Source organism: Scyliorhinus canicula, chromosome 7 (genome assembly GCF_902713615.1).
Source record: "Scyliorhinus canicula chromosome 7, sScyCan1.1, whole genome shotgun sequence".
Classification (NCBI taxonomy): Eukaryota; Metazoa; Chordata; class Chondrichthyes; order Carcharhiniformes; family Scyliorhinidae; genus Scyliorhinus; species Scyliorhinus canicula.
Window position 1 is genome coordinate 79,930,907 of NC_052152.1, and position 23,587 is coordinate 79,954,493.

The 23,587-nt window shown below is 46.2% G+C and overlaps 1 protein-coding gene across 13 annotated transcripts in view; it reads right to left on the minus strand.

Annotated features, from left to right (window-relative positions):
• Positions 1-23,587, minus strand: part of dmd (dystrophin) — a 2,667,466-nt gene that overhangs the window by 99,555 nt on the left and 2,544,324 nt on the right. For 9 of the 13 annotated variants that reach the window (XM_038802261.1, XM_038802266.1, XM_038802268.1 and 6 more), the window contains 3 exons: positions 12,182-12,318; positions 5,658-5,696; positions 2,731-2,796 (listed from right to left, as the gene is read on the minus strand). In XM_038802261.1, coding sequence (XP_038658189.1) covers positions 2,731-2,796; positions 5,658-5,696; positions 12,182-12,318 — 242 coding nt within the window. Of the gene's footprint in view, positions 1-2,730; positions 2,797-5,657; positions 5,697-12,177; positions 12,319-23,587 lie in introns of those variants that run through there. The other 4 variants (XM_038802267.1, XM_038802265.1, XM_038802273.1 and 1 more) reach the window with 2 other exon arrangements.

Sequence of the window (23,587 nt, forward strand, 5' to 3'; positions counted from 1 at the left end):
CATCTTTGGGATAAATAAATTCCAACAATATGTTTACGGACGTTCACTGTAATTGCTGATCATAAACCCGTGCTAGGTTTATTTTGAGAAGATAAAGCCATCCCTCCAATAGCGTCTGTGAGGATATTGACGTCCACTTATGAATTTACTTTCCAGCAGATCGGGGACGCAAATATCAAATGCAGATGCCTTGAGCCATCTCCCAACAACACAAAGTACACCTCTCCCGCCAGTGCCAGTAGAAATTGTTCTTGCCTTGAACTTCCTCTACACACTACCCGTATCTTAGCAACAGATCAAATACTGGACTCCAAAGGATCTAATATTGTTCAGAGTTAAGCATCTGGTTCTTTGTAGCTGGCATTACCAGGGAATGTCTGAACAACTAAAGCCCTTTCAAATAAGAAAGGAGGAACTGAACTGCAACGGTGGGGTCCTTCTGTGGGGAGCAAGGGTGGGCACCCCACACCCAGCAGGAAGTTTTTATTGAAGTAACTACACAACGCCCACTCAGGGGTGTCCAAAATGAAAATGTTGGCTCGCAACTACGTGTGCTGGCCTAGGTTAGACACAGACATAGAAAGCATGATTAAACACTGCGACCAATGCCAGGTACTACAGAAGTTTCCGCCAGCAGCCTCGATGCACCGTTGGCAGTAGCCAGGAATCCATTGGGGCAACTCCACGTCGATTTTGCAGGCCCATTTGTGTGTCATAGTTATAACTGATGCGCATTTGGGGGCAGCACAGTGGCACAATGGTTAGCATTGCTGCCTCACAGCGCCGAGGTCCCAGGTTCAATTCTGGGTCACTGTCCGTGTAGAGTTTGCACATTCTCCCAGTGTTTGCGTGGGTTTCACTCCCACAACCCAAAGATGTGCAGGGTAGGCAACCCAAAGATGTGCAGGGTAGGTGGATTGGTCATGCTAAATTGCCCCTTAATTGGAAAAAATGAATAGGGTACTCTAAATTTTTAAAAAAATAAATAATTGATGCGCATTCAAAATGGTTAGTCGCCTGATGTTAAGTCCACAACTTGTTTGGCAACAGTGGAGAAGTTAGGGCAAACCTTCACCACTCAATGTTTGCCAGAGGTGTTGGTTTTGACAATGGGATCGCATTCACCAACATTGGCATTAAGTATAGCGTATCGCACTTTCCCTCCTTGGATAGATTGGTGGAGGGGCTGTGTAAACTTATAAAGCAACACTGAAAAAGCAACTACCAGCCTCCCTACTGACCAAATTAGCATGTTTTCTTATTTCCTATAGAAGAACACCCCCACACCACCACCAGAGTAACCCCTACCTAGTTGCTGATGAGTAGACGGATTCAGACCATGTTGAACCTGGTGTTTCCTAATTTGGTGGGGAGGGTGGAGGCAAAGCAGAATGGGCAAAAGAGACATCATAATTCAACAAAAACCGAGAGAACATCTGAGTTGGACGGCTTGGTACATGTAAAGAATTGTGCCGATGGTCCAAATTAGATCCTTGAAATGGTTGTGAAGAGAATCACAAACTTGTAGGACAGTCCGCCCCTTGAATGCCCATCAGTTATATTGCTATGGATGAAAGTAATGCTGCAACAAACTACCCCGAGGAAGAGCCCAGTAATACTCCAGTGGGAACTCGGGAAGTTACCGTTGCGAATCGAGAGACAGCCTATTGAGGTTCAAACCGAAGTTAACTCTACTGCTGCAGCACCTGCGAGTGAATTATAATAATAATCTTTTTTTAGTGTCACAAGTAGGCTTACATTAACACTGCACTGAAGTTACTTTAAAATCCCCTAGTCGGCACACTCTGGCGGCTGTTCGGGTACACCGAGGGAGAATTCAGAATGTCCAATTCACCTTACAGCATGTCTTTCGGGACTTGTGGGAGGAAACCAGAGCTCCTGGAGGAAACCTGAGCTCCCGGAGGAAACCCACGCAGACACTGGGAGAACATGCAGACTCCGCACAGACAGTGACCCAAGCTCGGACTCAAACCCAGGTCCCCAGCGCTGTGGAGCAACAGTGCTAACCACTGTGCTACTGTGCTGCCCACAATCCTCCCAAAGGATCAGGAAGTCCCCGGACTAACTTAACTTATAAGGGCCTATGTTGAGACCCATTTGTTGTATAATATTGTGAATAGTTCCATTGTTATTAAAATGTATTATTCAGGAACTTAAAGGGCAAGGGATGTGGCAGCATGCCCTTTTAAGGGGTGGGATCTCAGAGAGGCATGTGACCAATTTGGCCAATCGTGCTGTGGCTGTGCACGGGTTTCCCCAGCCAGTCTAGACACTAGAGTCTAAGTCAACAGTTGCATTATCATCATTCTCTGTACATGGCTATATTGTTAATTAATAGTTTGATAGTTACTCGGGTGGTCACCATTCCTTCCAAGTTACTACAGAAGCTATACACAAAAATGTTACAGTCCACTTTCATACAGCATGAGTTACAAACCTAATGATTATTATACTCAAGCACAAGAATATTCAATACATCTTCAGGATAGAATGTGGACATACCTCTGTAGATTGGAAAAGGTACACTGAATACTTTTCGATGTAACAATCCAAGTTGGAAAGCCAGTTGGAAATTACCATTAAAATTGTTAATTTTGACTAAAGGTTGCAACACAACAGTATCATAGAAAAATAATATATCAAAGTAACTTTGTTGAAATGAATTATGACTAAATTGAGCTCAGAGTGACACACAATTGTATCTCTTACCTGCTAGCATAATGTTCAATTCGTGAATGAGTATCATCGTGTGACAACTGAGGGGATGAGGCAGGTCTGCAATTGAAAAAAGACCTGCTGTTTACAGAAGTGTAACAATGTGCAAAACATTAAAGTGAAAGGCTGCCAGATTTATTACCTCCAACTGGTAACAATTTACCACGGACATTTGCGTACAATTATCTGAACACAGTTTGCAACACAAGATGAGCCTTCCTGTGATCATGATCCAGTAAATAATGACTACTGTATATGCCAATCCCATTGTGATGTCCATCTCTGCATGGTCTACTTAATTGTGAAGGACAATTGCAACAATTTATCTGTTATGTTGCCCCAGGTGGGCACGGTCTGGGACAAGTATGCTGCTGTGAATTTCAAAAGCCATTTAATTCACACTGCTCTTACTTTCATCAAATTAAGTTTAAACTTTGTCATGGGTAACTTTCTGCATTCATCATGCTCTACTTTTAATGTGCATGTCTGATGCTGATGTTTCTGAAAACCAAATAAAAAATAATGTAACTGGATACCCTTCATGTGCTTGAAATTGCACCAAATTGGAAAAGCATGTTTGAAGAAAAACTATGGCCGACAAACATAGGCAATAGAAACATTTCTATTGCTGTAAATGGCTGATAAATGCCACGGGATTTCAAATGCAGAACTGGTGAAATCAAAGGAAAAAGTCAATTTCTAACAGTTCAGAGGTTCAAACTTATAATCATTTAACAGTTCTACTTCACAGATTGAAACTAAAAATTTGAGACAGGCAACTTGGAGATATAAGATGAGATACATACATTTATTTAAAGGGAAGTCCACATTTTAAAATGAAGCATGCCGCTATTAACTCTCTGGAGAATTATTTGCTCATTATAAAAATAATTTCAATATATTCCTAATCTATTTATTCCCACTTCTATGTCTCTCCCTCAATCAGCCCGAGTGAATAGTACAACTGGACGTTTATTACAAGGTAAAAATGCTGAGATAGGTATGCAGATTACTGTGGCCTACTCAAATCTATGGACATTTAAAACATGGATCCAAGCAGGTTAGCTCAATTATTATTTTACAAAATATTGTAGCACAGTTGGCATTCTATTAGTGACACAATCATACAAGCAAAGGAGACCATTCAGCCCATTGTGCGAGCTCTTAGAAGGAGCTACCCAAATAGTTCCAACTCTCTGCCCTTTCAACTTAGTACTGCAAGTATTTCCACTTCCAGATTTTCTTCCCATTTAAAAGCTATTCTTGAATCTGTTTCCACTATCCTTTCTGACAGACATACTATGGATGCCGGAAATCTGAAATTCTGAGACTTAATAGTAGCCTTCAAAAGTGAACAGGATAAAATATTTGAAGAAAACCCCACAGGGAGATACCGAAAGAGCAGGGGAGAGGGACTAATTGGATTGTTCACGGAAGAGTCGATGCAAACTTGATGGGTTGAATGGCCTCCTTCTGTGCTGCCGCATTGTGTAATGGTTTATGATGTGCTGAAGTTATGCAATTGTATGTATGAATATAGATGAGCTACCATCTGGACAGTTCATCATTGTGGGATGACGTTTAATATTCAAGTTAAGGTATAGAACAATTTTAGGGTAAATTAAAGCTCTATTATTTGCACTCCTGTCATCCAGTTTATTCTTCAGTCGAAGAAAGCCTTTCAAGAGACATTTATTGACAAATTATTGTAATTGTATTATGTATCACATTTTTGCTTGGAGATTACTGTACCATACACTGAAGACAATAATATTTGGGGGGGGGGGGGGGGGGGGGGGTGGCATTCAATTATCCATCCACTTTCACGATTTACCTGCTGGGTGGCAAGGCTCCTCTGCATTTGGAGGATAATTAACATTTTTAAGTATACATGAAGTTGGCAATATTTTACTTCCACACCAGTATTTTAACCAGGAGACAAACATATGCAATCTTGAACTACTGTTCAGAACTTTTCCTGACATAACTTCAGGGACCATATTTACCCATGCAAAAGGGAAGTTATGCTGATCTTCCAGAAAAACTACTGGAGCAGAGTGGGAGAAGTTCGGAGGAAATTCCTGGTTTTTGTTTTTTAAAAGGCATTCCGAAAGAGATTATAATGTTGAATTTGTGATTCTTTCGGCGAAGGATAAATGGCAACTTCTGAAACCCACTGACAATGTTAATAACTAAGCACAATTCCTCTACTCTGTACAAAAGATAGAATATAAAGTTGGAATGGGAAGTCATGCAAAACACATGGTGTTGCATCAGGCGGTATTCAATTCAATGGATTTGAATATCTGAGGATGTATGCTGACAGCTGGCTGAAACAATACCGTCTGTTTTGTGCTAACTACTATAGTAAATTTCGACAATAATGTCTTAACCCAAGAGTACAAATTATTGCACCTTTATGATTTGCTTTTCCCTTTTCACATAAATATGGACTGATGTCATTCCAGCAATCGGTGCTGAATTAAAAACAATTTTGAGTTGCGAGGCCTTTCCCACTTGGAACTGGACTGAATTTGTCAAAATAAAGTCTTTTCATGTGGAACAGGTACAGCCTGCACACTGAGGAGAATTAGACACCACCATTCTAAGCTGGAATTGAACACACATTTGAGGTGAAAGTGTTTAAGCTAATGCAACACCCAATTCTCAGGATGGAAATTATTTCATTCATTGAATACTGTGATCTTAAAAATAGAAAAAGGTGGCATTTGTGACATTTTACCTCTTGAAATGTTTCAGAAAATTAGCACAATCGTGTTCAAAATGTAACTCAAGGGCAAACTAAGTCAATCGACTGGGAGTTGAAACATTTCGAACACTGGTTGCAATCATTTATTTATATTTTTTAAATAAAAATATATAAACCAAGATGCAGATGTGTACATCAGGAAAGTACTCACTCATAATCTACTGGCCAGAAGTTGATCAGAGTAACAGGACTGCAAGACAAAAATATGGAGATGAAGTGGCAGCTGAAACTTAGGAGAAATGCAACAAGCACAAAATAAGGAGGGAAATAAAAGCAGCAGCAAGAACAGCAATGTGAATGACCATGGGAGCAATTATGAAGAAATAATATACAATGTATGTACAAAGACATCATGCAATTGTTCTGCAACATTTACACATGAAAAAGAGAATTATATCTTTCAATGTAATTAAAATTGATAAATTTATGCTATGTGCAAAACTGACAGGAACTCATATCACATTGCTCTCCGGTGGACCATTTCCTGCTTGCCATACCGAGAAGCAATGACCTTTGCTGGCGTTCCATTCCATGAGTATCAGTAGTTCTGTATTACCTAGTTATGGCAACCATCCTTCTAGCCTTGAATAAGATAATGAGTGCTGGCAGGCTATTTATCAATAAGGTATCACGGCTCAATCTACTCTGTCCTCACTTTATGTCCACAGGTGTGCACTTTCCAGTAGGAGGCACCAGAGAGCCAGCAGGTGTGAAAGCCCTTGGGGAATATTACCATTTGTAGTCAAAGAGCATGGGAGGTTAATTGGCGTACCTCACTGCTGCTCTCTTTGATTAACTAACTCAGGACAGAATATAGAACAATTCTAGTCTGTATGACTTACTAACACAATATGTTAGTGCATTTATTCACTGAATCTTGAGAATGTAATGCTGTTATTTATTAGCGCAATAAATTTATTGCAAAAAATAGACATAGTTATAGCTAAAATTGCTCAAGGAACAAATGTGTAATTTTAAGACTGAGCATTGCATTTTTGGTTTAATACTCTTAGACAGCAAAGCCCATTCAACTTTCTAATTCAGCCTTTCACGAGGTTAATGTGGACACCCTCAGAATGGTTATGCATACAATGCCTGTGAAACTGTGGCACAATTCAAATTATCAGCAAATCCTTACTGATGAAAACGTTTGGAATTTTGTCCATTCTGCACCCACTCAAAACTCATGAAATATATGAATGTAACGATTAATCTTTACCACAAAATTAATGGCGCTCATAACATAACCAATAGAAACTCAAATACCTTACAGGTCAAAGGTCCTGGAACAAAATCACTTAAACCAATGCAAATCTTTTTCTTGCTCAATGCCTGTAATCATTACGTTGTTCTGGATGATTAGCAATTAATGAAAAATACCAAAAATTAAATTATTACTAACAAAAAATAATCTGGAATAAATAATTTACTGGATGTGTGGTCTGTGCCTCCCCCACGTAATATTTTGGAGTTATCTATGCTCTTGATTACCAGCACTATGCTTTCGACACTACACTGACCATGTAATTACTCACAAAAGCAAACAGCAGCACAAACAGCTTCTTCCACCTTGCACGGTGATCGAGGCATTTCTTGTGAAACCCCCTGTGCACAAGTTAGTGCAAGGGTTAAAAATGCAGCATCTTTCTTTGGTGGTCTACAGAGCCTAATTTCAAAACTATCCACAATATGTCACACAAAACCTACCCCTGAGCCAATTTCTGCCCCTTTGTAATAATCCCAGCAGTATCATTGACATTTACATTATACAGATAACAGCAGCATAGCAAAATGCTGCATCATTTGTTGTCTATCTGCTCCCAACCCCTAGGGCACAATGAAAGAAAAATACTCTGCTGTAAATTTTATTTTCTTTCCATAAATACAGTGTGCAAAAATATGTGAAAGAGCTAATGCATGCTAATGCAGATAAGGAATGTAATAATTTTACAGTACAATATGGTTAGGGCTGCATTAAAGAGATATTGCAGGTCTTAAGTTTGTTGACAACCGTGTTTAATAAGTTGCATTTTGTCTTGATTTACATTTTATAATTATGGGGTTTACAACCGATCAGGAGAATGATTTTCTTATAGTGGGGTCAGTAATGAATTACACAGACTATTTAAATTCGAAGTTAGAAAAGACTGCTGACTATGTTAGCTTATGAATATTTCAATGTTTTTGCGTGCCATTCCTCTGCAATTTTAAAGGAGAGATGTTAAACCCATTCAAAATAAATCAACTAATGGCTCCTTTGAAATAGCGGACAGGAACACCACACAATTGTACGCTATTCATCTGCTAATATCCCCAAAAGTGATTACCGGTCTTCTCTCGTTATCTTTAGTATATCCAATTGGGAAGGTGCCCCCAGGGTCAGCACTTGCAAAAGATCACACCTGGTTTTGAAAATAAGCCGTAGGTTTGCGAGGCTGGATTTTCAGCTTCAACTATCTTCAGTTGGCAAGTCAACAAACTATAAAACTTCTCGACAAGTACTGACAGGACAGCCTCAGGTGTTTTTAGTGTGCAGGTGGCTTCTGTACACCTTTAACGTGGGAGTCTTTTATTTACTCATCAGCCCATCACCCACTCCAATATTACTTCTCTCTGGTGTAGGCACTCATTCAAGAGTCCATTCACCATGTGGAAGCTGAAATAGTGAGTTGCAGCGAGCAATATGATAGTGAGAAACACCATATCCACACCCAAATCTATCCTCTCTCGACAGACACATATGTAGCATCATTGGATAGGAATTAGGAGTTGAAATCTTTTATGATATTTCCACAAGTTCCGAATGCAGGGCTGTTGAATTCAGTAAAGAAGCTGACCAAAGTTTCACCTCAGGTCAGCTTACTCAGGACTCAATCTACAACTCCTGAACTAAATGGCTCAGTTAATTTACTGCTCCACAGTCAAAATGTAATACTGCAACCAGCTACATCCATCTTTCCTTATACATTTCACTCACATTAATTGTATTAGGTACCAATCAGACAGTTGATTGGTTGAAGAATTTAAGAGGACTAATTTCCAATGTGAATGAACTAAGAAGTTTTGACACTTAGGGCGCGATTCTCCGCACTCCCGACGGTGCGGAGAATAGCGTGGCTCGTAAAATTTTACGGCCACGCTGTTCCGACGCCCTCCCGCTATTCTCCCCCCCCCCGGCCCACGCCCGACACGAATCGCTGCCGCCGTTTTTTTACGGCCGGCAGCGATTCTCAGCTGATGGATGGGCCGAGTTCCCAGCCCTTTACGGCTGTTTTTACGAACGGCAAACACACCTGGTCTGGCCGTTCGTAAAAACGGCTGTAAACTGTCGATTTTTAAAACCATGGCACCGATTGGCACGGCAGTACCATGGCCGTGCCAAGGGTGCCATGGGCCCGCGATCGGTGGGCACCGATCGCGGGCAGCGGGCCCGATGCCCGCGCACTCTTTGTCCTTCCGCCGCCCCGCAGTATCCATTCGCGGGGTGGCTGAGGAGCATCCCGGCCCGCGCATGCGCGGGTTTCGCGCAAATGCGCGATGACGTCATCCGCGCATGCGCGGGTTGGAGTCTTCCAATCCGCGCATGCGCGGCTGACGTCATATGACGCGTCAGCCGGCGCTAACTCTGGCAAGCGGGCTTAACGAAATTCGTTAAGCCCGCGATGCCGGAGTTTACGGCGTCGGGATGCTAGCCCCGACCGGGGACCAGAATCGGTTCCCGGTCGGGAAGGGGTGGGCTGGCGTCAAACCCGCCCGGATTTGACGCCAGCCTTACGATTTCTCCCCATATGGGAGAATCGCGCCCTAAGTTTATCACAGTTTGCACCAATTGGAAATACTACAGTTAACAAAAGACTATTCTACTGGTGTAGTCTATTGCAGCTTCCAATATACTGGGCGCGATTCACCAATCGCGGGACTAAGTGTCTGTGCCGCCGTGAATGCAGTCGCGTTTCACGACGGCGTGAAACGGGCGCAGGCAGTAGCGATTCTGGCCCCCACAGGGGACCAGCACTGCGCTGGAGCGGTTCACGCCGCTCCAGCCTTACATCCTGCCGCGGACTGGGGGTGGGGCCAACCCACGCATGCGCAGTGGCGAAGCGCCAACCGACGCACGGTAGACTCAGTGAACGCTCCGGCTCCGATGCAACATGGCGCAGGGGTTCTGAGGCGGCTGGAAGCACAACAAAATAGGCCCGGGGGGCAGGCGAGCCCCAATTGCGGGCCAGACCCCATCGGACGCCCCCCCCCCCCTCCCCCCGTGAAGGAGCGCTTTTCCCCGTCCCACAAGCCGCCCCCTGACCCTTCGCGTGGAGTTCCCGCCGGCAGCGACCATGTGTCAATGGTGCTGGTGGGACTCCGCCATTTCCGCACGGCCGCTCGGCCCATCCGGCCGGGCAGTTGGCGGCCCGGCCACGGACAGCGACCGGTGCCGCGCCAAACACGCTGGCGCAAATGGCGCCGATTCTCTGCTCCTCGGAGAATCGGCTGCCGGCATCGGACCGGCGCCGAGGGAAAAATCGCACCAACGGCGATTCTCCCATACGGCACGGCATGGGAGAATCGTGCCCACTGCATCCGGGATTGGCCATTTGTTTTGATATTTGGCCCTTTCTTCATCAGGCAACTTCTCAATTCTTACTAGAGAAATCTTCACTTTGATGTTCCCTCCCTTCTTTGAAAAGCTTTTGAGGATGCTAACTGTAATTTTGATTTGTCTCCATAATCCTTTCAATCTCCTGTTGGAACTCTTCTCTCTCCCTTCTCAAGTCCTCAGATGTGTTATTCTACATATAGCACCATACCACCAGTATATTCTACATATAGCACCATACCACCAGTATATTCTACATACAGCACCATACCACCAGTATATTCTACATATAGCACCATACCACCAGTATATTCTACATATAGCACCATACCACCAGTATATTCTACATATAGCACCATACCAATGTGAGTTGTGGTTATAGTTGCTCATGTTGCTGGACTGGTAATTTTGATAAAGAGCTTAATCAAAGAGATGCCCATATTGCCATAGGGGCTGAAAAGGGAGCAGTGATAATCATGACACTTCAGAAAATGTCATCCTAGTCAACGGCAGAATTTAAAAGATGCAAGAACTAATTTCAGAAAGCCAAAGCAATTTATGCTACGAAATCAAAGGGCACAAGGAGTTACAGGTTCATCCACATTCTCAGTACAATGTATGTATCCAATAAAATGTCAGGAAAAATGGATGTCAAGAAAACCAATGATTTTGAATGTCACCTGAATCTGGAAATTTAAGCAGTCTCAGTACAATCAAAATCACTGACAGGTTCCATTGGCATTTCACAGAACTAAAATCATAGTGGTGTACAAAGGCTTTCATAAAATCTGAGGTTTCGTGGTCTTTCAATAATATTTCAGAAAGTGCAAATCAAGGTAAAGTTCAATACATTGAATATTGCAACATTTTTTGGAGATGTCCTTTTCTCAATGTTGGTTGTTCAATATTTATTGCTGCCCAAAGCTCCATACGTTTAATGGAATGCATTGCTGTCTCTGATTACTTTAGAGAAAAAGTCAGCATGGCAAAGACAGGTTTCTAGGGCAAAGAAAGGAGTTTCACACTTATAGGTACAGTACTTTTTTTCCTGGCACCTCGCAAAAGAGAGCTTTAAAAATTATAATTAAGTCATACCACTCTGCTCATTTCAATTCCTGGAAATGTTTTGGTTAAAATTTAGAATATCCAATTATTTTTTTCCAATTAAGGGGCAATTAAGCGTGGCCAATCCACCTCACCTGCACATCTTTGGATTGTGGGGGTGAGACCCACGCAGTCACGGGGAGAATGTGCAAACTCCACATGGACAGTGACTCGGGGCTGGGATCAAATCCATATCCTCAGCACGTTAGGCAGCAGTGCTAAACACTACGCCACCATGCTGCCCCATAAATGTATTTCAGAAACTAATTTGTCCATATAAAATTTAACTGTAGTAGTATGCCCACCAATGTCATCATTTGCACGTCAATGTGCACAAAGGAACATTGGTCCCAATTGACAATCTGGCTATGCAAAGTTATCATAAAGAAGATCCGGACATCTCGGTTACTAACATGAAAGATGGGCTTGGTTCTCCTCTCCCCATGCCTCTTGTTTCCCAGTGGTGCACCATTCACTGGTGGCGGTAATTTCTACTCCTGCCGCTTGTCAATGGGATTTCCCATTGAAGCTATCCCACGCCACCGGGAAACCCGTGGGAACAGAAAATCCCAATGAGAATTCAGCAGATATGTTTTGGCAGGAAAAACAAATATGGGGCAAATAGAGGAAATGGTTCCTTTCAACTTGGGACAGTAAAGAAAAAAGAGATTCCAAATTTGGACAAAATTCAACTTATACAGACAACACTTTTGTTTCTGACACTCATTCTTATCTAAAACGTTCTGTGAATGCAACTTAACATCTCTGAAATGCTTTCAATGACAGATTATTTCTCCTCAAAACTGTCAATATTAAATTTGTTTTGATCCATAATACAAACAATTGCAGCAATGCAACAAAATGGGAGGAGGGGGTCATATTAATATCCCATGGAATGTGAATTCTATTGGTGCAAATAAGATCACAGTGGACATTGAAGCATTATGGAAATAATAAATGTCTCACACAATACTTACGTTTCTAAGTTATCCCCCTCCAGAACTGTCTGCACAGGAAGATATCCCATCCGGGGATGCTTTGCAAAGTATCTCTTTGTTCGGAACTTGTTTTTTAATACCTTGGCGAAATCCCGGACATCTTCTCCTGAAGTTGTCTGAGAAAAATGTAACTTTAAATTAAATTCTGCACTAGTCCTTCAGCTGGAAGTTGCCATTTGTATTTTGCACACAGTAAAATTCCAGCAGTGCACCTTCGAGCGTGCAACAGAATTAAACTAAGAAAACATTAGTTGTATCTTTGTGACTGTTAAACTATGGAGTTGTTTCTGATAATGAACATCAATCAGACTCACCAGGTCTGACGGACGGCTTCCTCGATTCTGAGGGACTGTCACTGCCACCGATGAATTGCCGAAGCATTTAAAAAAAAAATTAATATACGGGATGTTTGGCGCCGCTGGCTAGGCCATTTCTTGCCCATCCCTAGTTGTCTTCAAGAAGCTGGCGGCGAGCTCCCTCCTTAAATTGCTGCAGTGCCTGAGGTGTACGTACACCCAGCGTGCCGTTCGTCAGGGAGTTCCAAGATTGCTATATTAGGCTTTGAAACTCTCTGTGGGTAGGTATTTCCTTCTTTGGCTGGCACAGCAACAAAGCTAAATAGCTTCTACCTGAGTATTCGGTATCAATTCTGCTACCTTGGGTCTGATTGGGTGAGTTTGTTTCTCTGACCAATTTATACCAGAGGGTGTAAAACATAAACACCCCAGATCGGATCCAGCATTTGGAATATTTTCATCGAGTCTGCAGTGTGCTTAGGTTTGCAGTTTCCTGGAATAGGACATAAAATCTTTTAAAGACTGCGAAACAGCCACGGAGAACTGGGCCTTTTGGACACGATGAGATTCAGCAGACAAATGTTAAAGTTCAGTTTTGGGCATGTTTAGTGGGATGTTTCTCGGCAGCTGCAGAGCTGAGAAACATCCCACTATTCAATGGTACGTTGCCACCATTCTTTGCCTCGGGGAGTTTTTCCCTGCTGATGCCACACTCCTGCTGGTGAGCTGATTTTGCCAGCAGGAACGGCTGTTTGCAGATTCGGGCACCATTTCCTCACCCCAATCTTTGCAGGTCCACTCCGGCTTTATTGACCACCTCACCCCATAATCTTGTTGAAGCCTCTGGAAAACCCTTGTAAACCCCATCTAATGGACAAAGCTCCCTTCCTGGGGTACAACCCCCGGCAGTGCCAACTTGGCACCCAGTCACCCAGATACTGCCAGTCTGGCAACTGAGTACCCTGACAGTGCCCAGGAGCTAGCGGAGTGCTAGGGTACCACCCTGTCCACCCAGGAGTCTCCAATGGTCTGTGAGACCCCCACGCCCACCCCTTGCAGGTTGCATTATACCTGATCCACTTTTTTGTGGATCCGTACTAAATTCCGCCCTGGTGAGGCCTCGCAGGCTCACCCGTAGAGTCGTGGGCGCGGCTGAATCCGGTTTCAGGGTAGTTAAATGAGCAATTAGGCTCATTTAAATATGCTGATCTGGATCTCACCCAGCAAGGGCATGAACCAGATTGCGCTGGGTGGAGCGAGTCGGGTAACCCGCGATTGGCCCAGCATGGAACCAGATTTGGGGCTCTTGTACGATTCACCGACTGCGCCCGGATTCATGCTAGGCGCAACGAGGTCACTTAATTGCACCCAATAGTATGACTTTTCCCCTGTGTCTGTGAGAGGGAGAAAGAGCACGGAGAGATGCAGGGCTGGGCTGCAGTGGACAGGGAGAGAGATTAAGGTTAGGAATTGGAACTGGGCATGAGTGGTGAACATCCAGCATGGCAGCATAGTGGTTAGCACAGTTGCTTCACAGCTCCAGGCTTCCGAGGTTCGATTCCTGGTTTGGGTCAGTGTGTGCGGAGTCTGCACATTCTCCCAGTGTCTGCGGGGTTTTCCTCCGGGTCCAAAGACGTGCAGGTTAGGTGGATTGGCCATGCTAAATTGTCCTTAGTGTACAAAAAGGTTAGGAGGGGTTATTGGGTGAGGGGGATAGGGTGGAAGTGAGGGCTTAAGTGGATTGGTGCAGACTCAATGGGCCGAATGGCCTCCTTCTGCACTATATGTTCTATGAACAGGGGAAGAAATCAAGAGGGACGATTTGGGATCCAGGATGGAGGCTTGCAAGAAGAATGATTGGGAAAAGAGGTAAGAGGATGTGGGCTCAAAGGAGATGGCAAAACCTCTCCATGCAAGTGATGCTGCTGCAAAGGCATTATATGTAATTGTCATAATATCTGAGACTGAACATTTGAAGAATTACAAACTAATGCTGGTGGAGATTCTTATGCTCGAAACCAAGCTTCTGATTTCTTAAAAACTGGACTCTAGGTTTCCTTTCATTGAAGACAAGCTGCTGCTGCTTGTCTTGGGTTCAGAGGCAGTTCATCCAATGCAGGGATTAAATTTGCTCCAAATACAATGAGGTGGAACAAACAGTGAACCAAAGGAGGGCCGAGTGCAGCCAGCAGTGACAGTGGAGCTGGCTGAGTCAAGCCTGCTCATCCTGCATCCGCAGAAGGGCAAGTTAAAAAAGAAAATCCCTGCTATTTCTGCAAGCATTCTCTTGCAGTCCTTTGAAGAACTGCTGCTAAGGATGCTGTTGAACTGGAAAAACTACTCGGATCTTGAACAGCATATGTTTCATGCATTTTGCAAAAAGTTTCTGAAACAAGTACAAAACCTTTCTTTGTATATTTAAATTTATCCAGCCCTGATTTTCAGTTGTAGTAGCCAGACAGTAAGGACCATTAGAGATGGCCATGCAGGGGCAGCACGGTGGCACAGTGGTTAGCATTGCAGCCTACGGCGCTGAGGACCCGGGTGCGAATCCCGGCCCTGGGTCACTGTCTGTGTGGAGTTTGCACATTCTCCCCGTGTCTGCATGGGTTTCACCCCCACAACCCAAAGATGTGCAGGATAGGTAGATTGGCCATTTTAAAATTGCCCCTTAATTGGAAAAAATAATTGGGTACTCTAAATTTATTTTTTTAAAAAGAAGAGATGGCCATGCTGTCAATGAAGATCAGCGGCAGGGCTGTGTAAGGGTCCTTAAGTTGGTTCCCTTCATTCCCTTCCATTATTTTTGCTGTTATCATTTTTGATCAATGGATGCTTGATGGATATGTATCTTTAAGTCAAGCAGCAGTGATAATGAGGAATTCAAAAGTTACAACGTAGTACACTCTGCTAGCTTTGGACAACGGAACTCAAAGACTTTGGCCATGCTGCACCCAAAAGCAACTCACTGTGGCGCAGCATGGCCAATTAAAGCTGGGAGACCCCGATCCAGGATCTACCAGGCTCAATGCCTCGAGAGATCTAACACGATATTGCAAGGCATTGCAATGTGAATCCTGCCCATTGTGGGCAGGATCACCTTTTAGCAAATCTGCATATTAAAGTGAGACAGCTAGTCTCACAACTAGTCTCACGGGGGTGGCAGGAGGTCTCCGATAGTGTGTTGCGGCTTGGAGGGGGATCAGAGGTTGCTTCAGGGCCTCGGAGATCTGAAACAAAGACTCTTATCTTTTTACTTTCGAACTTATTATTTTCATACATCTCTTCCCCCGTGCTTATTTGTCTTGTGTGTGTCTACATATATAATATATAATCACACACATACTATATATGGAGGGGTTGGGGGGAAGTTGAAATGGGGGATTAGGAATTATATGATAGTTAACCAATTATATTTTCTGCATATTTCATGATAATTCTTGTTGTTAATAAAATTTGTGTTTACATTTACAAACCTAGTGACTGTAATTATTGGGCTGCCAAGGGCCAAAGACTTTGGGTATTTTTTTCTGATAATTATTGGAACATAGACCATACAGTGCAGAAGGAGGCCATTTGGCCCATCAAGTCTGCACCGGCCCATTTAAGCCCTCACTTCAAGGGGCCTATCCCCTTAATCCAATAACCCTTCCTAACCTTTTTGGACACTCGAGGGCAATTTAGCATGGCCTGACCTGCATGGTCTTTAGACTGTGGGAGGAAACCGGAGCATCCGGAGGAAACCAACGCAGACATGGGGAAAACGTGCAGATCGCACAGACATTGACCCAGCAGGGGATCGAACCTGGGACCCTGGTACTGTGAAGCCACAGTGCTAACCATTATGCCACCATGCTGCCCCTATTCAATTGTGTTGTGACTCCGGGTCAAGGGCGCTGGATTTGACCCTGCCCCAGCCCAGGGTGTCATAACACTGCGTCCAGAAATTGGTAAAAATAAGATATGAATTTTATTCTACTCCACTGCATCCAAATAGGTTTTGCTGAATGTGGCCCCCAACAACAGCCAGGGCGTTGGACCAAGTCCACCATACAAAATTAGTTTAACATCGCTGGTCAATAAGGTTAAGCAAAGGTCCACAGCCAGACTGACAAAGTCACAAGCATGATATTACACCAACTGTTCACAAACTTGGAGCAGCTGTTCACATTTAAATCTGGAAAATATCACAAAAGGAATATAAATAAATAAAATAAAATAACAGCTGCCACTGGAAATGCCTCCATAAATAGAAAAGTGCAACTGGAATAAGAATGAAGGTAGATTTTCCTCAGGAATCAAACAGAATTAATCTTCACACACTTAAGCTTTAAGGTTATCAGTTAAAAGACATTTTCAATTTTCAAAGCTATTTGTTCTTTTACTGCGACATCAATTTATATAAGCTTTATAAAAATAAGCTAGGAAGTATGTTTTAATTAAGCAAATTGTAAATGAAGAAATTAGAAATAAATGATTACTGGTGTTAAAATTTTAAAAAGGAGGCGAATGGTTGGATCTTCTACTTTCTATAGATTCCACGCCTTGTATTTTCAAAATGTTGATGCAATATAAATAAACTAAAGAAATCATTATTGATAGGCAGATCAACTACCTACACAATACAATGTGGCCAAAATCTTGCATCCTCGTTTGCGGGCGGGAATTTCCGGTGCCACTGAAAGCTAATTCAGCTTTGGCTGGAAGGCAAGATTTTCTGTTCTTGCTCGCAACGGGTCCCGCCACAGATGAGAATGGAGAATCCCGCCCTTCATCAATGTTAACTTCAGTTTTCCATCACCAAAACTGCTTGGTTTACTGCAATGAATTCCCAATAAGTGCAATGGAAATTCTTGATTACTTAACAACAAAGGGTCAAAAAACATGGGGCTGCATTCTCTGTTTTTGGGACTATGTCGTAAATACTGTGGACTTTCATGCCAGAAAAGCTGGCAGCAGCTTTTGTTGTCGATACAGGACCCCACACTTCCGGGTCGGAGGCCTTGCATGCGCACGGCAGTGGCCTCCAGCGGCCGCGCCGTGCTCCATGGCGGACTCAGGCCGCACAGCTGGACCCTAAACATAGTGCCCCCGATTAGCCATGCGCCTGACCCTGTCCACCCACCCAAAAATTGCCCGGCCGCGTAGAAGGCCCCTCTTGCCCTCCGATCAGTCCACCCCTGACCAGAGCGGCTGCGGCGCTGGTATTGCAACTGGCAGGACCATGTTAGATCCACGGCGTCTGGACTTCGGCCAGTCGGGGACGGAGAATGGCGAGGCGGGCCTCCAGCAATGGCCGCAGGTAGGTATTATGCGGTGTGGCACTTTTTGGGGCCCAGAGAATTGGGGAAGCGGTGCTGGGGGAATTCTTCGCCCCGGTGCCGACCGCGATTTTGGCGTAGGAGTGTGGAGAATCGGGCCCATGGTTCTACATTTAACTTTAAACTTTACAAGTACAATGAGAACTTAATTAAAACGGAAATGAAAAGAATTGCATTTTGGTCACCGCAGTGAAGCAGTTCTGAAATAGGCTTCCGTAACAAAGCTGGAAATAACAAGTTAGTTATAATAGCAATAATGTTATACATGTTTTTTAATGTTTCTATCAAGACATTTATTTATGAACGTCAAACACAACCAAAACCAAAAAGAGAAAAAACAGCAAATCACATAACAAATACATAACCACACCCCAGTTCCCACTCTTCCTGCCGTTACTCTCCACTCACCCTGCCTCCCTTTTTAACCCCAAAGACCTCCCCCGACTGACTTCTTAACTATCCGTGAAGAAGCTGAGAAATGGTTTCCATCTCCGGACAAACCCCTCCACAGCCCTCAAGGGAAATTTGAATTTTTTTCCAGCCTAAGAAATTCCACGCGGTCGTTCAACCACACAGTCGGTTTCGGCAGTCCCAAGTCCCCCCATTTCAACAAGATCGGTCTCAGGGCAACCAGGGAGGCAAAGGCCAAAATGTTGGCCTCTCCTGCCCCCTGGACCTTCCGACACTTCAAAATTCGGCACTTCTGGACTCGGGACAACCTTCACCCTCAGCACCTCAGATGTCATGGGCGAAATTCTCCGACCCCCAGCAGGGTCGGAGAATCGCCTGGGGCCGCCGAAAATCCGGCCCCCGCCGTGGCAGAGATTCTCCGCCACCCGGGAAGTGGCGACGGCGGGAATCACGCCACCCCGATTGGCGAAGCCCTTGCGGCGATTCTCCGGCCCGCGATGGGCCGAAGTCCCGCCGCTGGGAGGCCTCTCCCGCCACCGAGGTTTGAACCACCTCTGGTGGCGGCGGCATCGGTGGCGCGAGCGGGCCCCTGGGGTCCTGGGGGGGGATCGGACCCCGGGGGGTGCCCCCACGGTGTCCAGGCCCGCAATCGGGGGCCCCCGCTCAGACTCCGGGCCAGTGCCCTGGGTGCACTCTTTCTCTTCCGCGGCCGCCACGGCCTCCGCCATGGCGGAAGCGGAAGAGAAACCAACATCGCGCATACACGAAAGCCTTTCGGCTAGCCCCGCTGTCGGGGCGCCGTTTTTTTTGCGCCAGTCTTCTGGTGCCAACCTTTGGAATTCCCCACCTTTGGGGAGGCCCGATGCCGGAGTGGTTGGCGCCACTCCCCTACACCGGGACCCCCCGTCACGCTGGGTAGGGGGGAATCCCGCCCCTGGTCAGAGAACCCTCGCCAAAATCCCTCCAGTTTAGGACAGGCCGGAATCATGGTTCGGGGCCCCCCATGCACCGCTCACACCTATCCTCCACCTGCTAAAACAAAATCTGCCACCGTCATATACGCCCTGTAGACTACTATAAATTGAATCTGGCTAGGCCTAGCACAGGAAAAGAATTCATTAACCCTCCTCAGAGCGTTCTCCCAGAACCCAGCCTCCAAGACCCTCCCCAGCTCATCGTCCCATTTCCGCTTAACGTCTCCTATCGGGGCGCCCTCCCAGTCCATTAATTCCTTGTAGATCAGATCTCCGTCATCCTGCCCTCACCACCCCCCGTTTTCAACACTACCTTGTGCTGCAACCCCGGGGCTGGCAGGTCAGGAAAGGACTGCACCTTTCTCACATAGTCCTGCACCTGTAAGTACCGGAACCCATTCTCCTGGGCAGCTCATACTCCTCTACCAGTCCCTCCAAGGTCAGGAAACTACCCCCGCCCCCACGAATAGTCCTCCAAACAGCTCAAACCCCGCCCGCCGCCACTCCCGGAACCCCACATCAAGCTCCCCCGGAGCAAACCTGTGATTCCCGCAAATCGGTGCCCAAACCGAGGCACCCACCAGCCTCAGGTGCTGCCGCCATTGTCCCCACACCCTCAGGGCCGCCACCACCACTGGACTTGTGGAGTATCCGGCAGAGGCGACGTCAACAGTGCCTCTAAGCTAGTGTCCTTACAAGAGGCTGCTTCCATCCGCTCCCACCCCAACCCCTTCTTCACTACCCACTTCCTGACCATGGCAATATTTGCTGTCCGTAGTAGTTCATCAAATCTGGCAAGGTCAGTCCGCACCCCCCACGCCAGCAGCACCTTCTTCACCCATAGAGCTTTCCCCGCCCACACAAACCCCAAGATTAATCTTCCCAAAGAAGGTCTTTGGAATAAAAATCAGAAAGTTCTGGAACATGAATAAAACCTCGGGAGTACAGTCATCTTCAAGGACTGCACCGCCCCACCAATGACAGCGGGAGCACGTCCCACCTCTTAAAATCCCCCTTCATTTGCTCCACCAACTGTGCCAAATTCAATTTATGTAGCAGCTCCCATCCACACGCCACCTGGACACCCAGGTACCTGAAACTTGCCCCCACCACCTTAAACAGCAGCTTGCCCAACCTCCTCTCCTGCCCCTCGCCTGGATTGGAAAGGCCTCATTCTTTCCAACCTTTAACTTTCACCCAGAGAACCAGCCGAATTCCTCCAAAATGCCCATGATCCCCCCAATACCTTCCAATGTGTCCGATATGTAAATCAACAGATCGTCCGTGTATAACAAGACCCTGTGCTCCACCCCGCCCCCCCCTGCACTATTCCTTTCTAACCCCTTGATGCTCTAAGCGCCATTGCCAGCGGTTCCATTGTCAAGGCAAAGAGAAATGGGGAGAGTGGGCACTCTGCCTCGTCTCACGATGCAGCCTAAAATATCCCAAACTCACCCAGTTAACCCTTACACTCACTGCCAGCGTCCGATGCAACAACAGGACCCAAGCCACAAACCCTTGCCCGAACCGCCCCAGTGCCTCCCACAAATATCCCATTCTACCAGATCAAAAACCTTCTCTGCGTTCCAGAGCAACTGCTACCTCCACATTCCGTCCCTCCAAGGGCATTGTTATAACGTTCAACAAACACCTAACGCTAGCCGACAGATGCCTCCCCTTTACAAATCCCATCTCGTCTTCCCCTATCACCTCCGACTCACAGTCCTCAATCCGCAACATCAAGATCTTTGGCAACAACTTGGCGTCTACATTCAACAGAGATATCAGACGGTAGGACCACACTGCTCTGGATCCTCATCCTTCTTCAAAATTAAAGATATTGAGGCCTGCGATAACGTCGGGGGGGAGCTCCTTCTTCTCATTAAATATCCTCACCAGCAGGGGCCCAGTCTCCCAAAAACTTTTTTAAAAATCCTACTGGGAAGCCATCTGGGCCCAGGCCTTCCCTACCTGCATCACTCCATACCTTCCATCGCCTCCACCAGTCCAATGTGTGCTCCCAACCCCTCTACCAGGTCCTCCTCCACCTTGGGAAACTCCAACCCATCTAGGAATCTCTCCCCCACCCGGCTGGGGGCACCGATTCATAAAGCCTCCTGTAAAACTCCTCAAATACCCCATTCACCCCCATCGGGTCTAGTACCACTCTACCCCTCCCGTCCTTTACCCTTCAAATCTCGATCGCTGCCTCATTGTTCTGGAGTTCGTGGGCCAGCATCCTACTAGCCTTCTCCCTGTAGTTAATGTACTGCCCCTCTGGCCCTCCTCAACTGCCCTACTGCCTTCCCCATGGACACCAGCCCAAACTCCATCTTGAGCTTCTGCCTCTCCTGCAACAATCCTGCCTCCAGGGCCTCCGAATATCTCCTGTCCACCCACAGAATTTTGTCCACCAACCTTGTCAGCTCTGCTTGCTCCTCCTTCTCCCTATGCGCCCAGATCGATACGAATTCTCCCCTAATCACTGCCTTGAGCGGCTCCCACAGTGTGGCGGCCAAGACCTCACTTTTAGCTCCACATAGCCCTGGATGGCAACCTTCACCCGCTCACATACCTCCTCATCCGCTAGCAAACCTATGTCCACCCTCCACTGCTGCCGGTGGGCACTCCTCCCCTTGGTCCACTTGCAAGTCCACGCTATGCAGCGTATGGCCTGAAACCATGATCGCTGTGTAAAACGAGTCGACCACCCCTGCCAATAATTTCTTGCCCATGAAAAGAAACTCAATCCGTCAGTATACCCTGTGCACATGGGAGAAGTACAAGAACTCCTTCGCCCTCAGCCTCCCAAATCTCCACGGGTCCACCTCCATGAACCCCTTCAGCTCCTTCGCCACTGCCAACACCCTCCCCGACCTTGGGCTCGAATTGTCCTAACCTGGGTCAATGGCCATGTTAAAGTCACCCCCCCCCCCCCCCTCCCCCCCACCGGCATAATCAACTGGTGAGAGTCCAGGTCCAGATCTTCCACAGCACTCACCTCAAACTCCACGTCATCCCAATTTGGGGCATAAACATTAACCAAAACCACCGGCATCTCCTCCAGCTTCCCACTCATCATCACAAACCTTCCAACCGTATCTACTACTATATTCCCCAACTCATACGCCATCCATTTAATTACCAGCATGCCAGCCCCCGTGTCTTCATGTTTAATCCCGAATGGAAGACAAGCCCTACCCACCCTTTCCTTAGCCTTGTCTGATCGCCAATCTTCAAGTGTGTTTCTTGCAAAAAGGCATCTGCCTTCAGGTCCTCAGGTGCATGAAAACAAGCGACCGTTTAACTGGCCTATTCAGCCCCCACACATTCCATGTGATCAGCCTGGTCGGAGGGCACCTGCCCCACCCCCCACACCCTGCCAATCAACCATATCTCTTCTTGGGTCGCCCTCCAGGCCCACCCTCGGATGTTCACCTTCACCATTCCCTCCTATGTTATGCCACAGCAACTCCACCTTTGTCAGCAGCACCCCCCCTCCTGTTGAGCAAAACAACAACCCCACCCCCCTCTGCTACACTAACCGCGCCCCGCACACGCGCTCCCGCTAACTAGCCCGCCCAGCTAGCCTGTCAGCCCCCACCAAGGCACCCGAGCCTCCTACCCGCCCCCCTACCGATTTCCCTCCATCCCCCCATGCTTGCACACCTCCATAGCACAAACAACAAAGGAACAAGAAAAACATGCACTCACCCTCAACGCAACAAAACATCTCAAAGGAGAAAAGTTCTCCAACAGCCAACAAACAAAAAAAGATACAAGATAAAATAGACAGAAAAAGCACCCATCTCCTCACACTTCCTTCGCAGTTCAATGTCCTTCTCCTGCCAGTCCATTGTCTCTTAAAAACTCCGTCGCCTCCTCTGGTGTTCTAAAATAATGTTCTCAGCTGTTAAAAGCCACCCAGAGACGGGCCGGACATCCCGAACTTCACTCCCTTTTTAAAGAGGGCAGCCTTTACCCGAATAAACCCAGATCTCCTCTTCGCCAGGTCGGCACCCAGGTCCTGGTACACCCGAAGCTTGTTCCCCTCCTAGGTGCACCTGCTCATCTGCCTCGCCCATTTCAATATCTTCTCCTTATCCAGGAACGGTGAAGACGTACCACCATCGCCCTCAGCGGCTGCACCTTCCTCATCAGCACCCTGTGCTTGCGGTTGACCTCCAGGAGCCGGTCAAAGGCCCCTCTCTCACCAACTTTTCCACCATCTTGGTCACATATGTTATAACGTCCACTCCCTCACTGCCTTCAGGCATCCCCACGGTTCTTAAATTCTGTCTCCGGGAGTGGTTCTCAAGGTCCTCCACCTTCTCCTTTCACCACTTCTGGGTCTATCACATCAGACCCACTTCAGCCACCAAC